General features: G+C 44.0%; 1 protein-coding gene across 2 annotated transcripts in view; it reads right to left on the bottom strand.

Moving 5' to 3' along the window:
- Positions 1-6,298: 6,298 nt before the first annotated feature.
- Positions 6,299-18,994, bottom strand: part of map2k5 (mitogen-activated protein kinase kinase 5) — a 94,312-nt gene continuing 81,616 nt past the window's right edge. For both annotated transcript variants that reach the window (XM_042342960.1, XM_007910028.2), the window contains 2 exons: positions 18,341-18,386; positions 6,299-8,079 (listed from right to left, as the gene is read on the bottom strand). In XM_042342960.1, coding sequence (XP_042198894.1) covers positions 7,975-8,079; positions 18,341-18,386 — 151 coding nt within the window. In that variant the 3' untranslated portion in view covers positions 6,299-7,974. The remainder of the gene's footprint in view (positions 8,080-18,340; positions 18,387-18,994) is intronic.

Genomic DNA, 18,994 nt, shown 5'->3' with positions numbered 1-18,994 from the left:
AGATGTGATTTCACTCCTCACTCACACCAGTGAGCATGGCTCCCATGTTGGTTCGGTCAATTTAACACTTCGCCTCTGCTAAACTCAATGCACAGAGATGGGGAGTGGAGACACACACACACACACACACACACAAAGCCTACCTGTAACTTTTCAACCTGATTTCTGCAAAGTCCAGCCAAGAAGTTGTCCTCTCTCTCAGCCTCAAGCCCAGATCAGAACAGTCAGCCTCGCCTCCACGTGTCTATTTAAAGGGCCGCACACCCAAGGCTGGGCTGTTTGCTTTGCTCTGAGAGGTGAAGTTCTTGTGATTATGTGAAATAAATCATAAATTGTGCGGCGAGTCACTGAGAGACAGAGACGAGAGAGAGCTTGGAGGGAACCGCAATGCATTTCTGTTACCTATCTAACCCTTTCTCTCTTACACAGTGATGGGAGGAAGTCTTGATTGTTAGATAGTTAGATATAAAGCATGCTATAATGTAGAGATGTTACCAGAAGAGATGTTATATTTACAGTAATGGCAGAGATCAATCTCAGGAGAGCGATTCCCACTGACTGCAGACTGGCAGGTTAATGAACAGCCTACACATTGCTGTCCAGAATGATAAGAATCGCTGTGTCAAAAGTGTAAACTGAGAAAAAACATATACATTTCTTGAATAAGTCCACACTGATAGAAGAGGTTTTAGCATTACTGAATACACTTTATACCAAATTGTGGAGATTGAAATGGCCTGGAATAAGGCCTCAGGAAGGCAACAATCAATTGGGATGTTTAAAGGGAGATAGATTGATTGATTGTGTGCAATTGGCTGTCGTGTTAGCCCACAAATATACAGTCAATTCACTTTACAGTGTGTTCTGTGAAGCGCTTTGGGACGTCCTCCCGACGTGAAAAGCGCTATATCAAATGCGAGGATTATTATTATTATTATTTATTATTTCTGTGAAGCACTTTGAGACGTCTCAACAATGTGAAAAGCCACTATATCAAGTGCAAAGATTATTATTAGATACATAGATAGCTAGCGAGATAACTAGTGAGACAGATAGAAAGATAAATAGAGAGATGAGAGATAGAGAGAGAGGGACTTGGTGGTGTGCAAAATGGATGCCGAGTTTGCCTGCAAAAAAAGTCACTACATTCGGAAATCATTATCAGTGAAGTGTTTTGGGGAATATTGGGACACAGCAAGATTGGAATAATAATGCAAATTAGAAAATAATAAAGGTGGGGGAGTGCGTAAGACAAACGTGTGAAAGAGTAAGTCGACGGCACTGTAAAATATTCTTGTCTAAAGTGGAGAGAGCAAGTTAACCACATTCAGTTACCCACTGCCTAATTACATTCTGCAATTAAAGATTGTGTAACCATTTGCGTGAGTGCCTTTGAGTACAGGGAAGCTTTCAATATTTACAGTGGAATTGTTTCCGTGGGATAATTATCATCTTACAGGAAAAGTTTGCGTTAATTGCAGTTCATATTTCCATAATGTAGAGCTCAGCAACCTTGAGCTCTCACTTATTAGCTAACGGCCTGAACTGATTGTAAATGTTTAATGGAAACAGATGCAATCGTAAAGTGTCCATCCATCCTCGCTGTTCATTAATAGCCGGTGTCACGAGCAAAGCAGACGAAGAAAGTCAGAAGATTTTCCAATTAGTTCTTAATAATTAATACTCTGACATGGCTGAAACTCGCATCTCCAGCCATCAGCAAAGGGAGGGAGAGCTGCCAATCTCCCGGCATGGATTCCACACGTCAACGTGCTCCACGGGCAGCTGGGCGATCACTTTCCTTTCGTCAATCGCGTCAATCACTTCCGTCATCGCTCTGCCTCCTCTGATCGCAGGTGCGGAGAGACTCGCTGATGACACAACTGTTCAGTGCTTGTCACAGTTTCCCTACCTTCAAGTGATTCTGCTCCTCCGCCATTTTATTGGTCAATGTCAACCAGTTGTAAACTATTATGTTAGAATGAATAATTTCACCAACAAAATACACTGTCGTTCCACTTCACAGTATATCCCATGAAGTGCTTTGAGACTTCTCGATGACCTGATGATGCTCTATGTCTCCTGACATGGCAGAAAGGCAGCAAATGATCACACCTGGTTAGTGATGGAGTGGGCTCAATGGGCCCACTGCCGCCTTCTGCTCCTACGCACACTTTACAGTAAAATCCTGTGAAGCGCTTTGAGATTGGGAACGGAGCCAGTGTTTAGGATGCGTATTGCAACTAGGAAGAACCAGGAGATTTAATAGAGGTGTTCAAAATTATGAGGGCTTTTGGTAGAATAAACAGGGAGAAACTGTTTCCTCTGGCGGGTGTATCAGTAACCAGAGGACACAGATTTAAGATAATTGGGAAAAGAACCAGAGGGGAGATGAGGAGAAATTGTTTTACCCAGAGAGTTGTTACAGTCTGGAACGCATTGCCTGAAAGGATGGTGGAAGCAGATTCGATAGTAGCTTTCAAAAGGGAATTGGACAGGGACTTAATAGGAAAAAAAATTGCAGGCCTATGGGGTAAGAGCGGGGGAGTGGGACTAGTTGGTAGCCCTTTCAAAGAGCCAGTGCAGGCACAATCGGCCAAATGGCCTCCTTCTGGGCTGTAAGATTCTATGATTCTAGTCCTGACAGAAATTATTAAAAGGCACAAGGTGGGAAAGGTAAATTACTATATCATGGGAAACTGACATCTGCTTATGTGAATTACGCCTTAACACAAGGGAATTTTTTTTTGAATGTAAGACCTTTCAGAGTGTAACACAATTCATAAACTGAACAGTATAAAACGAACCTTCTGTTAAAGGATCACATTGTACTCAGTCACAGAAGATGAGTGAAGGAGCGGTAACTTCCAAGCCCACAAAAGGAGCTATAAAAAGCCTGCTCTTGGACTGAGGCAAGCCTGCTACAAGGCACCGTGTCTGTCAGAATCTACAAGAAATGGTAAAATGATAAATATAAATGCCTAAAGAGCCTCTTTCCTTCAAGGAAATAAATTTGTCACACTTTAGTCTACTTCTGTGAGGCAATAGCTCAGCCATCTCATTCATCGTACTGTTAGCTGCTTGGAGGTTGTGACACATGTACGATTAAGACAAAGTTTAGTCTGTAACTTCCAGTCTGCAACCTTTGAGCTTCAAGTCATGACTGATAGTGTTTGCGATGTGATTTCAGCTGTTGTATCCCCGTGGCACAGCCACACGCACTGAATTCTAAAATGACCAGAAACCAGAGTAGCACATCTGTTTTAACAAGCAGCCATCACATTCTGTTGACTGACGCTCTCCCCCCATCTTCCTCGATTTTTCTTCCAAGACCAGATTGGAGTCCTGTAGCTCAGTTGTTAGAGTGCTCTCCTTGCAAGCTATCGGACCTGGGTTTGATTCCCGGGCAGGGCAAAACGTTGGGCAAGTTTCCTTACACCACACGTCTCTATTTACCTAGCAGTAAGTAAGAACTCAGTTGTTAGTCGATTGGCAGATCACTTTCCGGGGGTAATAATCCCTTAAAAAAATAAAATAATTTGGTCACTCAATCCATGACAGTTTGTGGGACACTGCTGTGCACAATTGACTGCCAGATTTCACCCACAAATACAATATATTCTGTGAAGCAGCCGCGTTTGAGACGTCTCGGAAGACGTGATAAGGCGCTGTATCAAATGCAAGGATTATTATATATTGGGAGGCTCTGGTGTTGTTACTGACAACACGGTGTCACTCCTTGGACTGCAGTGGCTTTGGCTGATGCTGTGCATGTGTGGACTAGTTGGTGAGGCTTATTTCTGTACACACCACCACCAACATTAACTTGCATTTATGTAGCGCCCCTCACACGGGGTAGTCTCCCAGAGCGCTTGACAGTGGCGGAGCACGATGCCAAGCCAGGGGGAGCTGACCGTAGGCACGGTCGAAGAGGAAAGTCTTCAGGCGAGACATCCTGCAGATGGGGAAGGAGGGGGCAAGGTGAAGGGATTCAAGGAATGTTCCAGAGTTTTGGGGTGTAGTGGCTGAAAGCGCAGCTGTTGAGGGTGGACTGGAGGGCACACACACACACACACACACACACAAAAGGACCATCTAAAGGTGCCTCCACCCCTGGGGTTACAATCTGGTAAGTATCATGGTCCTTCCAAGTACCCGGTAATGTCCACATTGAAGCACGGGCTGATTGATGGAGGAAGCGACTGTAGTGGTGACTAATAGAAACCTCGCACGTGTCTACGTCCGTGTGCACATGTGCGAGAGCGAGCGAGACAGCAAAGTAACCAACAGCTCTCAGCTGGTGCAGCTTCTTCACAAAACAAAGGATTTGTGGCTTTAATATCCGCTGGCCTCCACCAGTAAAGCCACGGCTGAGAAAGGAGTCACCATAGATTTGACAAGAAACACTGGCTTCCAAAGAACTCCAACCTGTGATTGCATTTGCTCAGTCTGTGCCACCAAACCCCATTATTATTGTCCTTGGGATAAAACAAACAAGTATAATTTTGCTAAAGAGAATTACTTTCCAATGGGTCAAACACTTGGGACATTCAGACAGTAACAGTGGTACAGTAGGAGGTGACTAGCTCTCTAAGTACAGAGTAATTTTTTTTTGAAGAGGGGGTTAGAAATATAGTCAGGAACAAGTGCAATTAAAATAGATCAATGGAATAAATATTAAAGTCATATTTATGAGCACCTTGGAACCCATCCAATGTGTTGGCAAAATCTGATCAAGTTCACATATTACAATGGAAATGAATGGGTGAGAAATTCTGATTATAACTCAGAGAACGAGTGCTTTAAAGAGAATTTACTGCATACATTACTGCGATTCCGATATGTTTAATTAAATCTGAAATAATGGAGCTTTCCTCCCAGATAAGCAGATAATGCGACTTAAAACACAGACAATGTTGTGGGTGGTTGATGTGCCAGTGTGGTCATTCAGAAGGAAAATGTAATGAGTGTAAAGTGCTTTGTGAACACTTCATCTCACTCATCGCACAGTTCGGAGTGATTTGCATTTTGATTTATTCTTGAGGAATAAATAAGAAGTTTAACTTGTACCCTACCCCAACAGAGGCAATTAAAAGGCAACGAGGGGCTATTAAAAATAGAGGAGGAGGGAAGGGGGGGGGGGTGGGATGAACAAAAGACACAGATTAATGAAACACATCGCAACAAATTGCCGCAAAAAAAATTCCATTCATCACTAACAAGTCAAACAAGAAGCGGTGATTTTGCTCAGCGATCAACACGCAGCTCAAACGAGACCATGAAATTGGGATCTCAAAAAAAAACAGCAACACGTCATTTCAATACAGTATTTAAAAACTGCATTGAATTACTAATTTAACAAGTGGGAGGATGAAAGAACGACTTAACATTAAACTTGCTTTGCTATTCACATCCCTAGTAGAAAACCCTTTGGACCTATCGTGCTAAGTAGTGCACTATCTTTAATTATTTATTGACTCCAGTGCAGTGCGTGTATAAACACTTACACCGCCACGTACCGTTTTATGAGTTCTCGAATTATCGACTGTCACAGTGAAGTTTTACCTTTAAAATGTGAATCTTCAATCTGTCAACAGGACTTGATTTGTTTTCTGTGGGGGCGGGGGGATAAAGGAGAGGAGTTGAGCTACATTAAACACCAGTGTGAAGTATTTTCAGTCAATTTGATACTAAACTCAGGTTGGGATGTTACTCCAACAGATTTTGGTTTCAGTGGAAAATGTGCTCTCATCACAGAAATGTAGACATTTCTAAATTGTTTGATTCAGATTGCTGGTTACCCGCACTGACAATCAAAGGGTTTACTTTAAAACTAACCTCTAGAGGTGTGAGCCAGAGTAACGGAGCCAACCTAACGCTCCACCCAATTAATGGATATGTTTCCAATGGTGAAGAGAGTGCGACCTCAAGCTGGAGGACAAGCTAAACTGTGTAGCCTGCAAACCTGGGTGCTGGGCAGGGAAACACAGGACACTGCTCTGCTCAATTGGCTGCCGGGTTTCGCACACAAAATACACAGTCAATCCACTTTACAATATATTCCGTGAAGCACTTTGAGACGTCTCTAGGACATGATAAGACGCTTTATCAAATGCAAGGATTACTATATATATATATATATATATATTACAACAGATTATAACCCCAAATAAACCGGTCGAAGGTTTAAAGTGGAGAGTTGCAACCCGAATGAAGTTGACTGGGGGATTACGTGTTGCTTTTTCTTTTTAAAAGAAAACTTTTTGTTTTGTGTTTCGGCCAAAAAAACAAAATTCGCTCCCTTTGCAAGCGGTGATTTATTCTGCAATTTATTCTCAAATATAAAGTGTACAAGTTTAACATTCAGAGCGTGGCGCGGCAAGCCAAGCCCTGGACAGACTGCATAAAGGTTTTTTATTAATAAAAAGGGATCAGTCATCATGGTGAAGGCTAAATGAATACAAGGCACATCAGTAAACAATGCAACATCTTTCTTTGGAACCGGACTCAACCTGTGGGGGTGGGCAACCTCATACAGTTTGCTGATATTTTAAGCTTAAAATACTTTAAAAGCAAAATATGTAACATTTTCCAAGAACTCTCTCAAGACTTTTTCTTCTCTGCACCAAGTCACTCCGCTGCTGCAGGACAGTGCCTTAAGTACACTTAAGACCCTCCTCTTCGGTCACCCTCCTAGCCCTACCCTTCCTGCCCTCCACCCCTCCTGATCCCAACCCCCAGCTCGGGTCCAAATCCCTGATGGTCCAGCACCTCGGTACATCCTCCTGACGTGAACGGTGCTGTGTAAATGTCTTTTGTTGTTGTTGCTCTTGTTCACTGTGAAGCGGAGCGAGAACAGCGCATTGGAGCAGCCAGTGACTGGGAGAATGTCCAGAAACACACAGAGGGTCCCAGGGGAATGGGAGAGGGCTCCATTCCAGGTACCAGCTACCTCGGCCTAAGGAAGGCAATGGTTTCAGTTTACCTATAAGATTTGACAGCTTTTAGCTCTGAACTGCCTGGAACATCAAGCGGACTCTCTGTGGACTTGCGCTAGTTCACGAGATTCCAATCTGCACCCAATGGTTTTTAGCTGCAAATCCCCTCCCCCCACCGCCCCCATTCTCCTCCAAAATCCCCTTCCCTAATACTCGACATAGAACTTGCAATAACACTGTAAACCACTATTAGCTTTAGCACTCAGCGGCCCCGCCACTCCGAACTGTCGCCTGTGAGAAGAAAACAAGGAGCAGAGGAGGCAGGCGAGGAGAGCCTGAAAGTTATCATGGGGAGTGGGACAAGGTGGGGTAAGAGCGGGGGGAGTGGGACGAGGTGTGGTAAGAACGGGAGAGTGGGACTAGTTGGGGTAAGAGCGGGGGAGTGGGGACTAGTTGGGGTAAGAGCAGGGGAGTGGGAGTAGTTGGGGTAAGAGCGGGGGAGTGGGACTAGTAAAAATTTTGTGACAAAATTATATTTTTAATAAACTATCCACGGGGAGATTAAAAAAAAATTCTTGTTTTGTTGCGCTGAAAAATACAAAACATTAAAATGAAATAAGCTGCACCAAACCTTCCTATTGCTTTCAAACAGTGGAGAGCGGGTCCTGTTCTCTGTACTTACCTCCCAGTCACTGTTTGACTGGGCAGCTGCTAACACCAGGGCTAACAAGAGCTAGAAAGAGCATCAATTTCACAAAGACAACTGGCACCCGCTAAGAGCGTGATGAATTAATTGTGAAACTCTTTGGCTTCATTGCCCAGGACAGTGACGGCCCCTGTTATCTGTCCCTTCTTGTGAATCGTCTTTAGGTCCAAGTCATGATGGCCGTTCATGGGACCAACAGCAACAGACGCTATCGGCCTACAGCAACTCGGCGACAATGAACCTGGTTAAACTGAAAACTGTTCATTCAGTTGAGAATGTCGACTCGGGAAACGGGCCTTTCTCTGTCGGCAGTCACTATGTCCCGGCTGGTCACTGGACCCCCTGTTGAGAACGTCTCTCTTCGAGCATCCGACAAACCCACATAGAGACAACCTCTGCGTTCCTGTCGTTGTACTGCATGACGAAGGGATGAACCTGGAGACAGAGAGAGAGAGAGAGAGAGAAAATCAGGACTAAAACAGAAAACAGAACAGAACCAATATTGTTCTGTAAGTTTTGGAGTCCTGTAGCGTAGTGGTTAGATCGCTTGCCTCACAAGCGAGAGGATCCGGGTTCGATTAAGCGGGGCAAAACCTTAGGCAAGTTTCCTTATTCCACACACACGCCTCTGCTTACCTAGCAGTATGTAGGAATACAGTTGTTATTGGCGGATCGCATTACGGGGGTAATAATCCCTAAAAAAAATCACTCAATCCACGACTGTTTGTGAGACGCTGCTATGCACAATTGGCTGCAGCGTTTCGCCCACATAGGAAAATGAGTGATTTCCCTACACTTACATATCTAAGACCCACAATGTTGAAAGCAGAACCAATCGTCCACGAAAAGACCCAGAAACTTATCCTTTCAAGCCCCCCACCAGCCTGGGTACAAGGTAGCCCTGTGTTTCAGCAACCTAGACACTGCCCTTCAACTCTAGAATTTAAAGCCAGGCTGAATATTCAATAAAGGACACATACACTCAACTGATCCTTATGAGGGATTCCGACTGTCTGCCTCAAATCCTGGGGGAAGTGGGACTGGAGGAAAAAGCTGTTCCTAATTTGCTGCTTATGAGAGGTCTCAGCTGAAGAGTGTTGGAAAATGAGCCCCAGTTGCTGCAGTGAAGGTTGACTACCTGACCCTGGAACCTTTAATACTGAAAACAAAATGAATACACTTCATTCTCTCCAGCACAGCAGCACATGACCCAAGGAGCGAAAGGGGGGAAAACACTTAGATATGCACTGGATCCGAATGAGCAAGAGAACCTGCCCTTTTTATTAAATGTTAGTTTACCGCACACGCTTACAAGTGCGTGTGCCTTGTTCAGTGGTTTGTGATGAGCTGCCAACGTCCTCGACAAGAGAAAATAATAAAACACACTGCGCCGTTAAAGGTCACAAACCGAGCAGTAAAAAAAAGTTGCTCCACATGTCAGGACTCAAAGAGGAATGGAAATTGAAAAACTTTTTTTTCTCTCTCTCCTGAAATAAGAAACTTTAATTTTTAGTTGACAGGTTGAACTGCCGATGCCCTCCTCTCTGTCTACGATTTATTCCTCACACCAGCCACAGATAAACACAAACAGGAGTCCTGTAGCTTAGCGGTTAGAGCACTCGCCTTGCAAGCAAGGTACCTGGGTACGATTCCCGGCAGAGCGAAATGTTGGACAAGTTTCCTTACTCCACACACACGCCTCTGTTTACCAAGCATAAGGGGTTGTTAGCCGAGATTGTGAATAATTTTTCCGGGAGTAATAAGCCCTTCAAAATAAATAAATAATTTAGTCACTCAATCCACGACTGTTTGTGGGACACTGCTGTGCCACATTTCGCTGCCAAAATATAAAGTCAATTCACTTTACAGTATAGTCCGTGAAGCGCTTTGAGACATCTCGAAGATGTGATAAGACGTTGTATCAAATGCAAGGATTATTATTATTATTAATAATGACCCACTTGTCTCACCTTCCTCTTTCTCTCCCCACACCCACACAGACCTGAACTCACACTCTCTCTCTTGCAAATAACTCCGGGCACATAGGAAACCACCTCGCCATGGGTGCTCTGCGCCAAAGCAGCGACCAGGCAGACTGTGTGCACTGTACACATAACCAGGTCACCGGCAGAGCCTGGGCACTGCGGCTGGAACTGACATCCCACCTTCCAGCCGCCTCATTTTAAACCCGACACAAATCACATCAAAACAGCTTGCGGCAATTCACAGAGCCGTAACTTACACAGGCAAGCGCTGAGGGCGATCCGAGATATTTGATGCGCGCACACATATTCGTACGCACACACGCTCACAACACATACACTTGTGCACATATTCTGCAATCCCATGTACAGCCGGGAACAGTGTGGGGGTGGGGCCGGGGGAGGGGGTCGTTGTCTGTCAGGAAGGAGCTCTTTCAAGCCTCACTAGCAAATATCTGGGGAAAAAAAATCAGGCAAATTCTAGCAGGCGATTTTCTGACACTGTGTGGACCTCTGCGGGCGGCAGGGAGAAGGGGTCAGCAAGTGGAGGCCAGGGCAATGGGCTGGAAAGCGCTGTGCACAGCCAGTGTCAGCCAGCCTAATTTTCTGTGTCAACTTTGAAAATTAGGTAAATGGTGACAAACCGGCCTCTTAAAATCAACTTGTCACTTCTCATTTTCTTGAGAAAGGGGGTAATCCTCCGGCTACCAGCAGCCAGCAGTGATTTCTAATAGAGGTTAACCCGCAAGGCTAACAGCAGAGAACACACATACAAACAGTCTTACACGAACGGGAAGGCACAACATCTGGTCTATTGAACACACACACACAGGTTGCATACAAAAGATCTCTGATATAGATCGACATTGGGAACCTATGCATATTTTATATTTGTTTGACTTATTTTCCTGTTTTACTCTTTATTGTGTGTGATGCGCATTTGGCTGCCTACAGAGCACAGAGATCTGCTCTCCTTGAGAACTCTGGCTCTCACTTTTAATCCCCGAAAGTGTCAAATAATAATAATAATAATAATCCTGGCATTTGATATCGCGCCTGATCACGTCTTCAAGATGTCTCAAAGCGCTTCACAGGATACACTGCAAAGTGAATTGACTGTATATTTTGTGGGCGAAACACGGCAGCCAATTGCGCACAGCAGCGTCCCACAAACAGTCATGGACTGAGTGACCAAATTTTTTTTTTTTAAGGGATTATTACCCCTGGAAAAGCAATCTAACAACCGGGTTCCTACTGACCGCTAGGCAAACAGAGGCTTGTGGAATAAGGAAACTTTGCCCAATGTTTCGCCCTGCCCATGAATCGAACCCATGTCCTTTCACTTGCGAGGCGAGTGCTCTAACCACTAAGCTACAGGACTCCACTTAATAACAAAAATAATAATAACAAGGCTCTTTGCAGGCAGAAATATACGGGTCAGAGCAAGGTTATAATCCAGATTTTTTTTGTGGTAAAAAGCATCGATCCACATTACGTTCCGTGGAATGAATGATCCAATATTTCTCATGAAATTTCACAGTGACCTCCAGTTCCTACAGCCTCTATAAATCCCTCAAACACTGTGCTTCACTGTAACAAATATCCCACCAATATCAGGGAGGAAATATACCTACCACCAACCTCTCCTTCCCATTCCCTGAGCCAGATCAATAAATAGTCCTTGCATTTGAACCATCACCTACTACGTTGCCTAAATATCAAAGCGCTTCACAGGGAATCGCTGTCAAATGTAGTGACTGTGTCCCCAGGCAAACGCAGACTCCAATTTGCTCACAGCGAGCTCGCACAAACAGCCACAAAGTGAATGAACGGCCAACGTTATTGTAACAGGTTGTGATGATGATAATAATAATTCTTGCATTTGATCCAGCGCCTTATCAAGTCTTTGAGACGTCTCAAAGCGCTTCACAAAATATACTGTGAAGTGTAGTGACTATATTTTGTGGGCGAAACGCGGCAGCCAATTGTGCACAACAGTGTGCCACAAATGGTCATGGATTGAGTGCCCAAATTATTATTATGTGTTAGAAAATTTTATTTTATTTTTTGGAAGGGATTATTACCCCTGGAAAAGCAATCTGCCAATCGACTAACAACCGGGTTCCTACTTACTGCCATGTAAACAGAGGAGCGTGGAGTAAGAAAACTTTGCCTAAGGTTTCGCACTGCCCGGGAATCGAGCCAAGATATCCTTGCTTGCGAGGCGAGCTCTCTAACCAATATGCTATAGGCCTTCAGTGTTATTGTAAGAGGTTTTCAGTGACCGACATATATTCTGCTCAATACTTTATGCACATCTGATAAAACGGGGTTTATTTGGTAAAATAATTCTCACTATAAAAGGATTTTTTCTTAAGTACAGTATTTAAAGCACTGATCATCAGCGTGTGTTATCAGAGTGCTACGTGATCGAATGCACCGAGACCTTGGACCCACTGCGGAAAGCCTTCACACGCATAAGTGTAATGAACCTAGGATCCCAAAACATTATACTGTACATTAACCTATCATTAATGGCACATTAGGGCTGAGGGCATAGCACGCTCTCTGGTCAGAGCTTCATCAGGACAGCACTGAATCTTGGGAGTCTGTTGAGACACTTAAAGGAACTTGAGAGAGAGAGAGAGAGAGAGAGATAGGGAGCTGATGAAAAATAAGCAGTAATGTGCTTCAAATTTGAAAGGATTCATGCTATTTGTACCACAATTCTGCAAATGAAATTAGATCCCCTCTCACAGGATCGCCCGATTGGTGAAGTTTCTTACTTGGAACGTTGCACACCTCTGAAGACTTATGGAATGATAGAAATTACAGCACAGGATGCCATTCAGCCCATCAAGCCTATGCCATTGCCAGTTCCCTGTCCTAATACCAATCCCCTGCAAAAAAAATTGGGTCAATCTATCCACGACTGTTTGTGGGACACTGCTGAACACAATCGGCTGCTGTGTTTTGCACACAAAATACACAGTCAATTCCTGATGTATGGCGTGAACCCACAACCCTCTGACACAGAGACTCCAGCGTTTGGTCCTGGGTACTGGCTTTCAGAATGTGCCCTGTGTGACTGTAATATTTATGTAGTGTGGTTGTGTCACTCTCAAAGAATTAAATCGAAAACTGTGTCCTGGATGAGGAGGAATAATTTGCATCACCTTGAAAGGTGGAGGGAGGGAGGGAAGGAGGAAAGGAGGGAGGTAGCACGGAAGTAAGATACCACACTCAGAGGGCTCTTCATTCAGTCCTGCCCGATAATCAGTAACCACAATAATTACAACAGAGGCACAAAGCAAACAAGCGCACACTGCGGTCAGGGGAAGGCAACGTGGGGATCAATAGTGTTCTAACAATCGTGTTGTTACTATCCACTGAGATTCCTATTGTTTTACTGCGGCATATCATATTTCACATCCCCCGGGGAAGGCACAGGCACAAGAAGGGAGCTCGTCAGTCTGTTAGCCTGTGACTAAACTTAACAAGGGGGTAACCTCTGGGAGAAGGGGAAGGAGTAAGTGGGGGGGGGTGGAGGGTGGTCACAATAAACCCTCCGCACCCTTCATCAGACCCGCAGTGCTGTCACTGTGGCGATTCACATCCCTAATGACTGTGTTCCCCAAATTTCACTCAACAAATTAATTTTTTACTTTGGTTTCTTGTTTTTATTTTCTCTCATCACTGAAAATGAACTGGTTAAACAGGAGATAGTAAAGCCAGAGGTCACACAGGTCCCAGAGGGCAAGACCATCGCTCAGATTTTCCCATGCTTACCTCTTAATAATAATAATAATCCTTGTATTTGATGCAGCGCCTTATCACGTTGTTGAGACGTCTCAAAGCGCTTCACAGGATACACTGTAAACCGGAGTGACTGTGTATTTAATGCAGACAGTCACTCGCATTAAAGGGCCTTTCAATCATTTCCCAACAACTCGCGAAGCATTTTACTGTAGTTTCCGGGGACTTCAGAAAAGTTTCAGGCGTTGTGTTCAACTTTCTCGCTGACAAAAACCCTCAGTAAAAAGTTGCCCTTCACCTTCCAAATGACAAATCTCTGAGTTATATAAAAAAATGGAAGCACCACCCCCCACACAAACTCCACCCCGCCCTCCCACCCCCTGCCCCCAGTCAGCAGTCTCTTTAGACCAACACTTACAACTAAAAGCTTAAATAAAAGTGATAAATAACACTATTAAGCTTAGTTTTAGGTCATTATCCAGTTTAATTTAATATTTAAATCAATGTTCTCATTTCATTTAGTATACCCCATTGCATACAATAAGCATTAAAGTACTTCAATACCAAGATATTCTCAAGTATAACAATGGAATTAGCTGGCTAGGGGATATCGTAGCTATTCTTAATTGGTCGTGGCTAGTAATAGTTTTCTACTCTAAAATTAATATATGCAATTTTAAATAACTCTACTTATGATTAATAAGCTTGAAAATTAAAAAGAGTAAAGCAATTACATAGTGCTTTTGGTCAAGACCTCATTAGGGGGGAGAGAGGAAGGATAGAGCGGTACTCTGCATAACAGACAAATTTCAGGTTACTTTTGCCGGAGACAAATGCGTTCTCCCAAAATTGCAGGCGACACTTCAAGAATAGGTCATTGTTAAGGAGAAGCCAGCTCGCATTTGCATGTAAATTATTTTATCCCAATGGTGGTTAAGGGTCGAAGGGAATGAAAACAGGGTGGCTGCTATGAAATCAGCCTTCCTCTCATCTGGTCTGCCTTCAGTCAACACTCACACAGTAAACACTAAACTCCTATAGACTCTCGGATCATTTTTTTGTTAAATAAAAAAATGTGCTAAACAGGTTTATTGGTTCAAGTACATCACAAATTAAGTAGCTTGTTAATTAATCCCCTCTTCAATACTGGGAGAGAAACGCGTGTACTAGCAGTTCATTGACACAGGCATGTATGTGAATGAAAGACAGATTTCACAGTTGGGCTAATCCTTTTTTATTGATTATGTGCTTAAGATTCGGTGCACCAGCACTTTGAAAGCTGAGCTGCAGCCCGGCCCGCGAGCGCATTAGCACATTTATGAAGTCTGCCTTGCAGAGGAGAAATTAATGTTAGCGACTGCTGCACTGCAATCTGCCTGGGTATAAGTTGATTGAAATGAATTGAAATTCTTGTCAAACTCATTTGAACACGGGAGCGCTGCACGGACAATTAGCTCCTCCGTGTGAAGACTGTACAAACACCGGCCTGGCCGCTGCTTTAAGACACTTCACCTACTGTGTTGAGTGGGAAAATCACCAAGAGCAGTTTCTCGATGAGATATTTAACTTTCCCCGTTACCACAGGGCTCTGGTTAGCAAAAAAAAACCCAGATAAGAATCGATCCCTCGCTTCCTCGCCGATCAATTACTAAAATGATTCAAGCATCTGTTTGGGGAAGAAATTGTTTAGCTCCCCCACCCTTTCGCCTCCCCCCCACCCACCCATGTACTTGTTTAGCTCTCACTCCCCCTAAGGCTATCATTGCCAGATTACTTATATTTTACACTCCATTCACATCCAAAGCTCCGAATTCGCAACAGTTTTTTTTATTTGGTTTATGGGGTGGGGAGAGAATAATAATAATCCTTGCATTTGATATTTGGTCTTATCGAGGCATTGATGCAAGGATTATTATTAATATTATTATCGTCTCCGAGTCCCAAAGAGGTACGGGGTCCTTTGAGCAACCAGGTGCATATCAGACCATCAGGAACGCTGCTCTGTCTACTCTGCCGTGGTTAAGCATCGCTAGCACTTTTCTGCTTTATAAAATTTTGCAGGATTCCCAGGATTTAAATTTAAAGTTTTATTTCCCATAAACGATTTGCCGCTATAGTGTCACTGCACAACTGAGCCGCTGTTTGGTACAAACACACGATCACCTTGAAATGTCACACAGCACTGCGTACAATGTATTACTCTGCAGTCAGTCACTGCTTAGTAGTTAAAGGTGGGAGTTAATGTAAAACGGCAGCATTCAGCATCCGGCAGGGAGATCGAAGACCCATTAATCGGTGGTGTTTTTTTTGGTGAATTTGGTCAAGGAGGGGTGCGGGAATATCGACCGAGACACCGGGAAGACTCCTTATACTGCTCCCAAACAGTGGAGAAAGATCTTTAACATCGAACCTGGGCCGCCCTGACAGGACGCTAAGTTACACGGATCATTTCATAGCCTCGCTCTCTCTCTCTTTCTCAGGAGCTTAATAACACATCGACGCTCCAAAGGGCAAAAACATGATAAATTCACGGCTCGTTATTAAAAAGAGCGCGTCGATATTAACTTAATTTTCATTACTTTGTCTATTTATTTAGAACAAGCATATTAATATGTATTATTAGTAAATTACATTTGCAGTGCTGGGTGCTGACATTTACATACAGATAGAGCGGGTATGTGCTGTTAATATGATGGCAATGAGTATTCCGCAGCAGCACAAATGGTACCAAACAGAATGGGAATTGAATGGGCCTGAGATAATCAAGTGGCTCTGCTGAAGTATTAACCGACACATTGATCCAAACACAAGATGTACTTTGTGACCTAATTCTGCTCTATGCATAGATTCCATTAAATGGCAGCCCAGCCTTCGAGAGCGGCTGGAAAATACAATTAAAGCACCTCGGAGTGCTTTCAGCATCAGGCTGAATATTTATACGAGTGGCACCTCTCTGATCAAAAGATAATTTAACTTGTTTCAGGCGCTCTATCTCCTCTCGCACCCAAACGGAACGGTCCTTATAAATACCAATGTAATTCGATTGTGGTTAAATGAAGGGAAGAGCGAAAGTTTAACCAGGTTCAGACTCATTTCAGGAACCTTGAGCAGTGTTATTGAATAAAGGAGCCACGAGACTCCTTGTTAGGATTCTTACCCCACGCCGTGCTCTAACACTCAAGCTCAAAGTCCCAATTGGGTTACGTTGGTCACAAGTGCCTGAAACACAATGAGGAGCGATTTCCAATGGGACCGCTTCACAGGGAAACTGTAACTGTGTCACGCTGACCCACAGGAACTCTGCTCCGACCAATCTGCCCTCAGCTCCTGCTCTTATCCAACACCCAGCCACACATTCCATTCCAGCAGGTGGATTGGATAGCAAACAGGAGCAGGTACTGCACCCTCTCCTGCCTGGCCGAGGGCAGGGGAAGTGCCCCTAAGGCTGAGAATGACAATCTCAGCACAGACCAGGGACTGCACCGGGGACTGTGCTGCACTTCTTTCAAGAGTTGTTTTATGACAATTCAGTGGAACAATCTGGGTTTTCTGTGGCCCCCAAGTGGATCTCCCGCTCACAACGGCATAAGGGAGGATTAGACAAGTGAAGGCGGCGATTGTTTCAATGTCTGGTCGGTCTGTGAGGTTCCCTCAATGTCACATTTTTATGATAATAAAGTGATTCACAAAACGAGGCTGAGTTTCACCCGGCAGCCTGGCCGGGCAGGGAATCAGCCAGTGTTTCTCTTTCCTGAACAGCTCTTTACTGGAGAAATGTAATTGACAAATGCAAATGCAAGGCTACCCACCTAAAACAGTCAGAGGCACCTAGATTTGACCCTCGCCAACTATATGACCCGAAAAGATGTCAACTTTAGGGGCGGGGAAAAAAAAATGAAGTAAATGAAACAGCAGCTTTGGAGGAGCCTCAATAGGGAAGTAACAACAGGAGCTAAGTGAAGAGGAGCGTGGAATAATTATTATTTACTACTTCTGCTGGATGCCGGAGATATTAACAGCTTGTTCATTGTCAAATCAACAAACAGCACTGAATAAATGACCTATTGGGAATTATTCCCATGCCTCATTCCTTCCCCCTCACTGCCTGTCATTTACAATCAGTGACGAGAGCCTCAAAGCTGACAGCAGCTCATGGAAAGCCCATGGGCACCCTGCCTCCTTGGAATAGACCCAGGCCCCATCTCCTAACAAACGTAGTGAAAAAAAATCTTCCTCCGAATCACCTTCTATTCCAAAACGCTTCTCCTGTTAAGGTGACAAATTCCTGAATTCCTGTTTGTACCACACTTCTTCATCGCATGAATAATAATAATAATCCTGGCATTTGATCGAGCGCCTTATCACGTCATTGAGACATCTCAAAGCGCTTCACAAAATAAAATGAATTGACTCTATATTGATTGTGGGGGTAACACAGCAGCCAATTGCGCACAGCAGTCGTGGATTGTGTGACCATATTATTATTATTATTTTTGAAGAGACTTTAACCCCCAGAAAGCCATCTGCTAATCGTCTAACAACCGGGTTTTTACTTACTGCGAGGTAAATAGAAGCGTGTGGAATAAGGAAACTTGTCTATTTTTTCTCTCTGCTCAGGACTCGAACCAGGGTGCATTCGCTTGCGAGGCGAGTGCTCTAACCAATACGCTACAGGACTCCATTGTAGCATCAAGCTGTTTTGTAAATGAATCTCTACGTTTTAGGCTTAACCACCTTTCCTGGTACCTGCTCCAGCGATTAATTACTCCCTAGAAAACAAACTACTTCCTGGTGTCTGTCCTCAGATCATTCCTTCACAATCCCGAACCTGTCCTGTTTCCTTGCTGTGTGTGAAACCATCGCTCTGGGTTTGCTATCTCAATCCCGTACGGTAGGAGGATGTAATCTGTAAATCCATTAATAAAAAAACCCTTGGAAATAAAAACAGCAGAACTTACCATGAGTTCTTCAGGAGCAGGTCTTTCATTGGGTAGCTTTCTCATGCTGTGGGAAGCAAACACAATACACTGCAATAAATTAAGGATAACTCACAGTTTGGGACTGTGAGGATGAATCTGTTTACAACGACATCTTGGACATTCTGTTGCACGTTTTTATGCACTTTGGTCATTTGGGTCACCAATAAGTAACCCCAGGTCAGGTACATCACAGGGAGCGTGTGAGAGTAACTCCCGTCTGTTCAACCCCAACCTTATAGGATCCTGTAAACAGCGTAAATTTCCCACACCAGCTAATCGCTGTGGCCACGGTATTTGACTCATAACTGTTCCTAACAAGAACAACAACAAATTGCATTTATATAGCGCCTTTCACGTCAGGAGGACGTCCCAGGGGGCTGTTCCTAACCCAGGAGCGGTCAGTATTGAATGCTAAAAGGTGTTTCATTTCCCTGAGATAATACCTTACATTGAAGGGAACAACATTGACTTTTGTCTAAATTCTACTGGTCTCTGTAGGTTACGCCTCTTGTGTTTGTTTAATCCATTGGTTACCATGGCCTATTATAAGGCCCTGACCACTGAGACCAGCTAACTTGGCACAGCCCAGGTATTCAACCCAAATCCATTGGCCCATTACTGATGCATTTAACG

The sequence above is a fragment of the Callorhinchus milii genome, unplaced genomic scaffold, assembly GCF_018977255.1.
Source record: "Callorhinchus milii isolate IMCB2004 unplaced genomic scaffold, IMCB_Cmil_1.0 Scaffold22, whole genome shotgun sequence".
Lineage (NCBI taxonomy): Eukaryota > Metazoa > Chordata > Chondrichthyes > Chimaeriformes > Callorhinchidae > Callorhinchus > Callorhinchus milii.
This window is presented reverse-complemented; position numbering and strand designations above follow the sequence as displayed.